Source organism: Gasterosteus aculeatus, chromosome X, assembly GCF_964276395.1.
Source record: "Gasterosteus aculeatus chromosome X, fGasAcu3.hap1.1, whole genome shotgun sequence".
NCBI lineage: Eukaryota > Metazoa > Chordata > Actinopteri > Perciformes > Gasterosteidae > Gasterosteus > Gasterosteus aculeatus.
This window is the reverse complement of record NC_135698.1, coordinates 7,263,533-7,275,782: the sequence shown is the minus strand read 5'-3', so window position 1 is coordinate 7,275,782 and position 12,250 is coordinate 7,263,533. Positions and strand designations below refer to the sequence as shown.

General features: G+C 44.3%; 1 protein-coding gene across 3 annotated transcripts; it reads right to left on the bottom strand.

Annotated features, from left to right (window-relative positions):
• Nucleotides 1–26: 26 nt before the first annotated feature.
• On the bottom strand, nucleotides 27–11,668 carry LOC120809352 (EF-hand calcium-binding domain-containing protein 4B-like). Of its 3 annotated transcripts, none has more exons than XM_078082018.1 (19): nucleotides 11,445–11,668; nucleotides 11,022–11,157; nucleotides 8,691–9,116; nucleotides 7,324–7,435; nucleotides 7,033–7,240; nucleotides 6,009–6,155; nucleotides 5,809–5,899; nucleotides 5,577–5,672; nucleotides 4,373–4,560; nucleotides 3,924–3,995; nucleotides 3,725–3,770; nucleotides 3,207–3,298; nucleotides 2,761–3,097; nucleotides 2,549–2,681; nucleotides 2,330–2,411; nucleotides 2,093–2,207; nucleotides 1,757–1,858; nucleotides 1,391–1,467; nucleotides 27–1,270 (listed from the first exon to the last, which is right to left on the bottom strand). In XM_078082018.1, exons 3-19 carry the CDS (start codon nucleotides 8,922–8,924, stop codon nucleotides 1,183–1,185), a joined length of 2,220 nt encoding a protein of 739 aa, XP_077938144.1. In that variant the 5' UTR covers nucleotides 8,925–9,116; nucleotides 11,022–11,157; nucleotides 11,445–11,668; the 3' UTR covers nucleotides 27–1,182. The 3 variants fall into 3 exon arrangements, with proteins under 3 accessions (XP_077938144.1, XP_040019017.2, XP_077938145.1); XM_040163083.2 differs by having other exon boundaries at nucleotides 10,814–11,157; nucleotides 11,445–11,634; XM_078082019.1 differs by lacking the exon at nucleotides 11,022–11,157.
• Between the last annotated feature and the right edge of the window lie 582 nt (nucleotides 11,669–12,250).

Sequence of the window (12,250 nt, the reverse complement as noted above, 5' to 3'; positions counted from 1 at the left end):
CTTTCATTTCAATGTACCACACACAATTTTGACGTTAACAATGATTTATTTTTTTCCTTTTTTTGTATTTCCCTCCTAATATACATTAAAATGATATGCAAGACACTGGCAGAAGTGGAGCATTAGTGCAATATCAAATGGTGGAATATTTACGAAAACATTTGTATTATGAAGCTGGCTGTGACACATTATAGATAACTAGCAGATTAAACTGACACCATTTACATAAAATACTTGGCACAGAGGCAGGTGATTAACATCCTTTGGTCTATTTGGGAAAAATGAATTGTCTTTTCTAGACAAATGACTGAGCCAACCCCCCAAACCAAAACAACAACCTTCAGCAACAAAAGAATTACCCAACAAGGCAAACATAACGTGGCCGAATAGGACAAAATGCTGCAAGAATAAATGCTGCAAGTACCAACATGACAGTTCTACAACAAATGCTACATTTGAATATAATTATTTTCAGTGTTTATTAATTTAAATAGAGCAAACTTTTGTAAAATCATTGGACAAAACACATAAGCAGATTGCTTTGGAATTGTGATGCAGTTGTTGTTTTGTACTTTGTCCACCAGGTGAAAGAACCCATATCCTGTAATGATATCACTATGACAACCAATCTTAGCTCTAAAAGTGAAATCGACACCTCTGACACAGTCTTAAAACACACACAGGGCTTCACCAAGGGAGTGTTTCCAACACCGTTGTTGTTTTAGGTCCATTTCATGCATTTTTACAAAAGGTAAAGAAGCTAAAACAGCTAAAATATACACATAACACTGACTGAATACTTAAATATGTGGAGTAAAAAGCCCACATGTGCAGATAAAGGATGAATAAATATTTGAGAGACAGTCAGACTATAAATTGTACATTTAAAAAATAAGAAAAGATCTTAGTTTGACTGAAAATGGGCTCAGTTTGTCTAACATTTGTTCAGCTGTTCAGCTAAACAAATACAGTTAATAGGTTTCTCTTCAAACTGAACATCTTGAGTAAACAGAGTGAACGGTTTTGAAGAATGCATTAATATCTGTGAGACAGAACGTACATATATAGCTGTGGTTTTGACTGCGTGAGAAACAGTTGTGCTGACATTCTGGTTAACGTGTCGTCATGTGGTCTCAGTAAAGGGTAGTGCTAATGTGTGTGTGTGTGTCAGCTGTTCCGCTGTCAGCAGCACGATCTTTTCTTATCTGAGGGATCGCCGACCAGCTGAACCGTCTTCTCCTTCTCAATGTCCTCTTGCTCTTTTAGAATTCTGAGGGCAACAATGAGGCATTAACACGTGAACCCGTTCTGGTGGGACGTGCTGCTGTGTGTCCCCTGTGTGTCATAACCAGAGACATATTGAACCTAAGCGCCACACACAAAAGCTCACCTTGCTAAATGAATCATGGACTCCATCACATTTTGTCCAGAACATGCGCTGCACTCATAGAACGTCATCTGGCAGTCCTGGAAAGGCGGTGGACATGTTTCAACTTTTTGCACATTGATCAGGGTGAAAGCCAAATCTTTACCAATGAGAAAATAGAAACAAATCTCGCAGTATGCATGCGGATTTTTAATCACCATAACAACTAAAAGCATAAAAATGAATCCGAATGAGATGAGGTTGCTTCCCAAAAAGGAACTGAAACTCTCTCTATACAGTAATCACGTTTCTTTCATTCATAACTAAGAAAACAAACACTGGCTGGACACTGACTGGTCTGCTAGCACACAACACAACACACAAACAGACCTTGGCTAGTCTTTCCCCCAATCCTTTCTGAACTTGTCTCCCGGCATCCTTGTCCGTTTTGTTTCCCAATAGCATGATGGGGATGTCCTCGCCTGCGCCCTCCTGGGAAAGAAGAAAAATCAAACATTACAGATGTTTAAAAGAGCATTAGCTCCCCTGTAGGCTCCGCAGTAGGAAACCAGACAGCCGATGCTTCCGTACTACATTGCAAAACACGCAACCACTCGGACTCCACTCCGTCCAACCTGCTGAAGAGAAAATACTGCACAGAAACACAAGTTCCACCAAAAGATTTGTTCTGCTAGTGGCATTTCTGCAAAGCACACGGGGTCTTGCCTTCACACTCGTCAGCCACTGTCTCACAGCCGTGAAGCTCTGCACGTCTGTGATGTCATAGATTACAACCACACCGTCAGCCTTGCGAAAGAATTGTTTGGTGATACTCCGATACCTGCAGAAGCAGAAGGGGGGGGGGGGAGGAAAATAGAAGAAGTGTTTTCTACACACATTGATCTTTTGTTGTGTTGCAGTATATAACATGTAAAACATGTTCTGATGTGTGCAGGTCTTCACCTCTCCTGTCCTGCTGTATCCCACAACTGCAGCGCCACCTGGCTGTTGTCCACAGCCAATGTCTTTACACTGTAATCTATACCTGCACACGCAGACAAGAACGTCATTTAGTCAGATCATTTATTTATTTTATATTGTCTACCGTCACAACAACACTGATCACCAGCTACACACCAATATGCATGTGGACCCTGAAGAATGAACTAACGCGATACGTACCCACAGTGGCCGAAGTGCCGGGGTGGAAGCAGTCGTCGCAGAATCGCCGCAGGAAGGAGGTCTTTCCTACGCTGGAGTTCCCCACCAGGACAATCTTGAAGAGGCGGTCGGGCGGAGAGGGCCCGCCTTCCTCCTTAAGAAACAGGACGCGTGAACAGAGGCGATGGGAAGACGTCGCGTCAGCACTTAGAGTGATATCCTTACATGCTTACATTTATGCTGGTCTCCTTGCCAACGGGCTGACCCCTCGGAGACGAGGGAGTTGGACTTTTCTCCACTGGTTCTTGCTGCTGGGCAGAAGTGTAAATATCGCTCATCACCAAGTCTATGTGCTCCTCCTCGGTGTCCGAGGCTCCGTCTTCCTCCCTACACTCCCGGAGTGGGGTTTGGGGCTGACAGTCATTCTGGAGCAAGTATGGGAGGTGGTCCTCCTCGATGGAGATGATCCTTTGGAGGTGGCCCCCTGTGTTGGCTGTGCATGAGGCCAGGCACGACCCATTGGTTAAGTTGTGCCTCACAGAGCCGACGGTGAGCTCCTCGTCATCCTCACTGCAGACAGAAAGTGACATTGTAGCACACAGTGCAGTGCTTTTGGAAACAACGCAGGTTTAAGATGATGACAGCAGAACTACTAATGCAGGCTTGTGTGATGCTTCACCTCCTGAAGACACTTGATCTTGTGTGTTTCAAAGCATTGATGGAAGATCTTCCGTGCTTCAAACTTGGGTTTTTCTTTGAATTCGATGGATTCTGCAGAAATAAAACACCTTTACTTTAATTACAGCAAGAGCTCAGGGTTCAATCAAACATTTGAAGATGGCTATTTTGGGCTCTTTCCAACATCTTTTTTTTTTTTTCAAATCCTATAAATCGGGAACTTAAAAAGTAAAATTCTTGTTCATTCTGTACACATGGCATCCATTGTAGTCTGTCCATCCCGGGAGTGGGATCCCTCCTCTGACGTTCTCCCTAAGGTTTCTTCCCTTTTTTCCCTCTTGGAAGGGTTTTTTCATTTTTTGGAGAGTTTTTTCCTGTGCCGATGGTGGGTTTCGGGACAGAGGATGTTGTATGTGTACAGACTGTAAAGCCCTCTGAGGCAAATTTGTAATTTGCGATTTTGGGCTATACAAAATAAAATAAATTGAATTGAATTGAATTAAAATAAATGGCACTTACCTGGAAGCATATGTCTTTTTCATCCCGTAAATGTTTGTTCATTTCCCTGGATAGAAAAGAAATAAAGACATTAAAGAGAGCGGGAGAACATTTTCATTAACATTAACCCTTACTTTTTCATAATCATGATATCTATGTCTGTATTGCACTTTGTTTCGTCTAAAGTGGGGCCAGAACAGCTGCACATCAAGGTCCAAACCTCAACAGGTCCAGTTGTTTGAGGAGGCTCGCTCGCTCTCGCTGGAGTCCCTCTGTCAGTCTGTATATTTCACTGTGGGGGACAACAGATTCATGCTTTATTATGAAACACATTAAGAGGAAATATGCAAATATGTAGCAGAGCATATTCCTATCAAGATACAGTATCACAGCATTGGAAACATACAGCCAGACTGGTCTTTTATTATATAGGTGTCTATACAAATAAGCATCAGAAGATGATGCTTAATGAGCCAGCAACACAAATAAGTGTAGCTTAGAGCACGGCCAGCACCTACTCATGAAAATGGGATAGAACGCATTTATCACTGTGGTTTGTAGCAAAAACATGTGCTTGTAACCACAACTTGTTAAGCAACAAGAATTGAAGTTGCTTAACAGTTGCTCATCAGTGCAGGAGTCATGGTGGACGAAAGAAGAGCATCTCACATCTCCTTATCCTCGTGAAGCTGCGTGGACTGCTCCTGCAGCAGATTCAGCTGCTCCTGAGCCACCATCAGCTCCTGGCTGGTTTGGTCCAGCTCCTGTGCCAACTCGTCATTCTTGTGCTTCAGCTTCACGTTCTCCACCTTGGTCACATGCTGGTCACTCTGAAGCTCCCGGCACTCAGCCTCCAACTGGAGACAAAAACAGACCAGTGCCGAGTTTCACTTGAATGGTTTTGCATCACACCTCCCTGGATTCTCTCTCAGATCACATGCGGATAAATACAACCTGCAGCTCTATGTGTAGGAAGAGAGAAATGTCTGACCTTGGGGGACTGCTGGTGGCACACACAGTCACACCAGTAACTCTGTCCATTATACTCTCAGCTCTGAAAATGCACGGCTGGTGAATCTATCAACATCTTTAACAAATGCCACTGAGAGTTGCAATTGTGACCACACTGAATGCTTTACTGCTCTCCTCCAACACTTGGCAAACAGGAGACTTAATGACTAGAGGTGTTAGTGCTGGGAGAAGAAAGAAGAATGGCACGACCTATTAACATCTGGCAGTATCTCCCAACGCAAGCCACTGCTGTTGTTGCTGCAGAAAAAGATCACACCAGAAACATCGAATAGATGCTAATCTGCTCTTTCGGGAAAAAAAAAAAAAGTTGGAGTTGGACATCCTTACCATCCATATAACTTTTGTGAGACTTTATTTGAATACTTTTGCTGCTTGTATATATTATATATATTTATGGTGGATCAACCAACCCGACAGCAAATAAAGTCGTCCCTTAATCCCACCATTAACACTGGCAACATTAGGCATGATTTCATATTAGACCCTCAGTCAAATATGTTTTTCGATCACGTAGAAAGCAGGATCATAGTCGGAAAGCCAACTTATCCACCTCACAAAACACTAGACTAATTGTATAGTTTTTATTGTTTGGTGTTAGAACACGATAAATGGCCTCAGAGATCTTTCACTGTGTTATACAACGATAGTTTAATAGGTGTGTTTGTGGCCCAGTGGAACTAAATTGCTTTATTACCCCATTTACAGCATTCTGTTATCTGTTGTCTTGCTCTGACGGCTGAATTTCCCTGCAGGATAACTGAGGCGAGGAAGGGTGTGTGTGTGTGTGTGTGTGTGTGTGTGTAGTAGTGTAATACTGCGGCGCTCCTTCTCGCTCACTCACCCGTTTCTGTTTCTGAAAGAGCTGCTCCAGCTCTCTCTCCTTACCAGACAACTGCTGCTCCAGGTCCTGACTGCGAGACAGGAAGCGCTCGTAGTCCTTAAGTGGCGGGAATCAAAGCGGGAGGCGGGAGGACAAAGTGCAGGTGTGATGAAGAAGCAGCAGATGTTGCAGTATTTGATATATTTAGCAACAGAAGAAAATGACTTGCATACGAGATTGTTTTTTTTTTTACCTGCAGCACAATCCTGTCTTTTTCGGTTTTGATCTGCTGCTCCATTTCCTCATAAAGGTGCTGGATCTGATCATCGTGTGTTGCTGCCTTCCTGTACGGATACAGCTGAAATGTGACGATGCAATGTGGCGGCGGCCCACAGCCACGCACTTGAACTCAAACCGTGGTTTTGAATGACCCCAGTTACGAGTCTCCCTGACCTCTGTAGGGCGCTCTCCATCTCCTTCTTCTCCTGGTTGGCCTCTCTGATCTGTGACGTCACTCTGGCCAGGAAGTCCTCAAAATTGGATAAAAGGTCGGGTTCGTCTCGGCTGAGCTGTGCCCACAAACTGCGCACTTCAGCGCGACTGAGGGGACAGAATGAAGCAGCAGTGTTCAACGAGAATTTTTTTTTTTTTGATTTTAAGGAGACAAAAATAAATTCAAGGACGTGGTTGGAAATTCAGTCCAACACGTAAATGTACAAAGAGGCAGCAGCTCAGGTACCAGATAATTGTGCTTTCTAAAAGAACATGATGTTCCTTGCATCGAAACTTGGATCCTCTTGTTATTGCAGCAAAGAAAACCAATACTTTCTAGTCGGAACTGGTTTTCTGCTGCATTCTGTCCCAGTGACTTTGGTAAGGAAGTCAAAGGTATCCCTGGAAGCCATTCTAACAGTACCTTTATAGTACCCATCCTAAATGTCTTGTCAGCATCAGTTAGTGCTGCGCAAACTGATCTGAAATGTCAACTCGAGCTAACCAAGTTCAAATACGATGTGTACGTCTGGCATTCACCTCCACCGTCCACCACTGTTTGCTTTTATCGAGCTGGAGTTGTTTGTTAAAGGAGATTCTCTTCATGCGTTTCAAAACATCCTGTCATTATCCAGGACATGGCAACGTCCACACAGACCGCAGTGAGAGTTACTAATGCCCATCGAATATTGTATGAAACGCCAATGCAGAGAAAGGTTTTACGTTAAGGAGTCAGATACGATTGCTAAGGGCTCAAACGCGCAGTCCCTTTCTTATGTACTACAGAGGCAAGGCACAGATTGCGAAGAGGGGGAAGCACAGCAACAGCTTTGCAGGACAGTGGAAACTTCCAACTGAGTGTGCACAGCTGATTGTAGTCTCAGGTTAAGTCCCCTGGAACAAGGCGCGGACGTTAAGGACGCCCCGTCTGCAGAGGTGTGACGCGGGTCGGCCAATAAGTGACGGCCGCACGTGGCGTACTCACTCCTCAAAGACGCTGTTGGCTCCGAGGCTCTCCATGAGCATGCTGAAGTGCTTCTCCTCTTCGTCCTCGCCTCCTCGCGCCTCGTTCTCCTCCCACTGGCTCTGGTAGAGGACCTCTGCTGGGCTTTTGCGGGCTTTCTCCTCTTCCTCCTCCTTCTCCTCCTCCATGCCTTCAGCGAAAGAAATCTTCCGGCCGAATAAGAACTCGCCTGCAGCGACAATCAAAACCTTTAGTGCACAATGGAAACGCCAGATTTACAACTTTATAGCAGAAAAGGGGCTCGAAACCTACTGAAGCCGGAGGAGAACTCGTTCAGCGTCAGGTACCCGTTGCCGTCTGAATCAAGGGTAACAAAAACGTTCTCCAGCTCCTCCGCGCTGAGCGGCAGCTCGGCAGTCAGTCTCTATTCGTATAGACACAAAACACAGCTGTCATTAACTGGACTTTAACAATATTGTAGGTATAACAACTACAGCCTGAGACTCATGAGAACAGTCATCAGCCCAGTGGCTGTTGTGTGCAAGAACAGTCGTCCGCGCTTTCATAACTAGATGGATGGAGCCAAAATAACCCCGGATGTTAACACCCGTGCAGTCGAACACCTGGACTCTTCCCAGTGAAGCTACAGTCTTTAATGATTGACCGCCAAAAGCCTTTTAAGAAGGGATACTAGTCGAGAGCAAAAAGAGCGACGGCGGCTCTGTATCTGAAGATTCAATCCGAAGGCACACAACAGAGTCATAACCTCCCTTCTGACCATGACAGTAACAGAAAAGCCAACACCGCCACACCTCGGTGAGCAGCTCGCGTTTTACACCGTGTTTACACTGCTGTGAAATGTTGACCCAGGCGTCCCACACAATCCAGGGCAGGGACGCAGAAGATCAGCTCTTCCTGTAAAGTGTGTTATCGGGGCAGAACACATCGTTGTCAGCAAACAGTGTAATTGTAAAGCCATAGTGCTGTTGGTCACAGGGTGAAACTCGAGTGACTAAAATAAATAAGATGCCGTGTCGAGGGTGTTTGTAAAGTCTTATGTAAAGTCATTTGAGAACTAGTAGCACGAACAGTGACGAGCGCTGCTTTGGCGCACAGATCTCCCTCTGCAGCGCAGACAGTCGCGTGAATAGAATTGAGGAGGACCGGACCGCTGCCTAATTTCCAAGCCATTATCATGTAGACCAGATCAAAGCTTCCCCTCCCTTTATTTATGCTCCCGTACTGCCTACATCAGTGCCTCATCAAAGGGTCCGCCGTGGCACCGGATGAATATCAGAGGGGCAAATGAATCTGCACAATGTGAGTGGAGGAGTTGCTTGACAAAAGGGGTCCGCGTGTCTCTTTTATGCCCCTTTTGAATGAGGTGCACATGTCCTGCTCAGCATCTTTAATGAATGCACGGACCAACTTTCCACATCACGTTGATTGTGAATGAATGAAAGGCTGTTTCTGTTAAAAAAAATAAAAAATAAAGCCCAAAGCGGATGCCAAACATCTGTCCTAACTGCACTGATACTTTGTCGTTTAGGTGTGGATTTAAAGTTGGAAACAATGCACAAACAGCCTAAATGTAATTCTAGCAAACATTACACCATTGAAGTTTTATCATTCACATGCAACAAAGAGTCTGGCAGCCACACTTGTGTCAGCGACCTCACCTGCATGTCACGTTGGGTGATGAAGCCCTTGTTCTCGATGTCGCACATCTGGAAAAACTCCCGGGTTTTCTCCCCGATAGTGTTCTGTCCCACGTCCCCGTTTTCACAATTGCCCGCTTTGTTCCCGCCGCCGCCGCCTCCTCCTCCTCCTCCTCCTCCTCCTTTCCTTCGCCATGCGGATCGGGCCACCGCGGCGGTCGTTGTGGCGGCGGCACAAGCAGTAAAAGCTGCCATGGCGTTTTTTTCCCAGTCTGTTCCTTCGAGAGCGTTTTTTCCCGCGTGCTTCACATGAGCCGACAACAGACAGGAGGCGTGGAGGGAAGAGGACCTGGAGAAGTCGAGCTTCGGGCTGCTCTACATCAGACTCTCACCAATGTCAGAGATTGTCATCTCTTAGCAACCGCCTCTTTAATTAGTCGATGAAACCTAGGAGAGAAACAGACGGAGAGCCTTCAGTTTAAATAAGTACAGCTCCTTCCAGCCCAAAATAAATCAATAGGAAATAAAATAGATTAAATGTTTGTAGTTTATAAAAAAAAAAAACACATTATTGAGTCTATAAATGTTTATAAAAAGGTCGATGCATCTTCTTTGTTTCCATAAATAACACAATAACAGCTGCATCAAAGTAGACTTGAGAGATTTGATAACTGAATTTGTTTATAAGGAAAATACCTTGATTCCTCTTTTAAACTAGAGTTGGTGGTAATCCTTCATTCACATGAAATACAGCTAGTGAGCCTCATCATGCAGTACTGTTTGTACACTAGTGTTCGTTCTTGTGAACTTTTTTGTCATGTCTCACACACGTTATCAGTTAAATATGGCCCACTGCGTGCGGTACACCAAAATAAAACTACTGTTCTCCTCCTCCTCCTCATCTTCGGGGACGATGGCCCTGGCTGAGGCTGATGCCATCTGACAAGCAAAGCCCAAAAAAGTGAAACAAAAGTTATGGTACGACGAGGAGGGTCTCTTCCAGCCCGGAAATATTGACTGATAACTCCGTTAGCGGTGGGCTTTTGTGATGACTACCGTTGTCTGTGCACTGGTGTGGACGACTGCCTTCTGGAGGCTGCTGTGCACCATGAGTCGATTAATGTCACAGTGTGTGTGTGTGCGTGTTGACCCACGCAAGTGTGTGGGACTGGTATGAGTCAAACAAATGGTAAAAAAAAAAAGATGTATATGAAACGTAGAGGCAGGTAGGAGGTGAATAGCGGCTCAGAGACGAAATACACACAGGAACTTTAGAACTATAGCACGGGCACAAATATCATGTGCTTATAAAGCACCTGTCATTCATATGAAGATGTGCAGGACCCCAATAATAAAATAACCATTCAAAAATATATTACTGCGTAGGGAAATATTTGGTTTTCACAGGGCATGCAAACATATCGTTTGTGTTTATAAGAGTTGCTAGGCATGATTGCAAGTTTGAGGCAAAGCATCTTGCGGGCAGAACGGCCCTGACGAGGAACGTCAGCGACCCACAACGAGCAACAGTCCTCAGCCACACAATAATGCATAATACTGTCTAATCCCTTGACACACTGTCCGGTTGGCCTCAAGCCAGAGAGGTTTATGGTAAGTGTGTAGGCAGGTGGCTGAGGACCCGTCACTACAATAGAAAAGACGTCAGACAAGATCAAACACTCATACTTACTGCAAGGAAAATACATTTTCGTCTCATGACAATCAATTAGAAGATTATTTCTGTACTGAAACTAAAGCATTTGTCATTTTCCAAAGAACAAACCTTTCAATGCTGCAGCTGCCTGCTTTGCGTGTGTCAAACCTTATCGGTTTTAGTGTCAGACACGCAACAGCTGTTAGCTATCTGAGCTCCACCAGCAAGAAACACTTCATTTGCACAACTCTTCAACATCAATGGTATACATTTTAAAAAGCCACTATTAACGCTGCTATTGTTTTAAAAATGTACATTTATATGTAAAATAAATATAAATGTATATGTCAGTGGTATTAGATTAAGAAAGAAAACGCAGTGGATGTTGTTGTTGCATGCTGTTGGTTTCTCTTGTGTTTTTTCCTCCAAAAGTAACATTTAAAAAGTAACAATAAGAAGAAGCTGCTTGGACGCCTGTCCTTGAACCCACCTCATGATTTGAGTCCGTGCTGCTGAACACTGTGGAAGACATCGTTGGATCCTTTTGAACAACACTAACTTCAACACGTTTTGTTTTGTTTTTTAAAGCGCTTCACGGTAAGTTAAATCACCCAGCACATGCCGACACATCTGGGCAGGGCGAGTGTTTGTCTGGAGGAATTGAACAGTGACCTCCAAGTTGCAAAAAGTCACCTCACCTCACTACTTCCTGGAGAGAGTTTAAGACAATTTCCACTCCGCGACATCGACCACATCCGCGTCACCGCCAGTAGCTACTGGCGCGGTGGCGGACTTATCTTCCGTCACCTGTTAACAACTTCTCAACACCCGGAACTGTCAAAACACACACACACACAAGCCAATGTAAACACAATTCGAGCAGTCCGGCTGCTTCCACGTGTAGACAACAACAACAAGCTAACGTTCACACTTCCTTCCCCGCAGTGACACTTTATTTTATTGTGAAACTTCCTCTGTCGGATAAAACCTTGTTGAAACTGTCGCGTTGTGTAAGTTAAATACACGTTTGAAATAAAGATACGGATGACTTCCCGTTTGACTAACGCAGCCGCTTTAACGTTACGCTAACGGCGACAGAGCTAAAGTTAACTTTTACGTACCGGTGGAACGAAACGCGACGTTCCGGTCAGAGTGATTCGGCGACTTTGTTTGTAATAACCGCGTCCGCTTTCAGCAAACATCACTGTTTACGGGTCAAGTGGTGCAAGTGGAGGAATTTGACTGAGAGACGACGTACAACTTTAGGGGGACGGGCTTGGAGAAGTCATCGTTGGTGACCATAGCAACGCCAACCCGGAAGTTCCCACGCGCAGGCTTCTGGACATTTCTTTCCTGTCTCCTGAATGACGGAGTGATTTGGACACAATAGTAATGCGATAACTGAACTGAATTATTTGGGAGAGGCGAGTGACTTTGTTTCATTTTTCTTTTTAACACACGGGTGACATTCACTGTCTGTACGTATTTCTGTCTGTGAAGTAAAACATCTTCCATCATTTGTCTTAACATGTGAAAAAGTAACCAGAACGAATTGCAACATAAAGCTTTCGGTTTATAGAGAAAGCAGACCTGGTACTATCATTGCAATTACATTATGCTGAACTGTTAGTTTGAGTACTCTTGAGTTTTAGGCTACAGACAAAACATGAAACAAGCTGAACTGGATAAACAGGAAACAAAAATACAAAAACTACAAAAACAAGTGGGGAACTGCTCAAGACCATTACTTTTACACCGTCTCAGTTTAGTAATAATAGTGATAATCGCTTCTGTTCGGTCAGAAGCTGAAATGAAAGACCTGTGAGCCAGACTTTAATGTTCTCTGATGTAAAGATGGTCTGACAAATTGGAAACATCTTAAAAAAATTTCCACATAGAGCACAAGCCAGTCCAAATCAATTCAAAT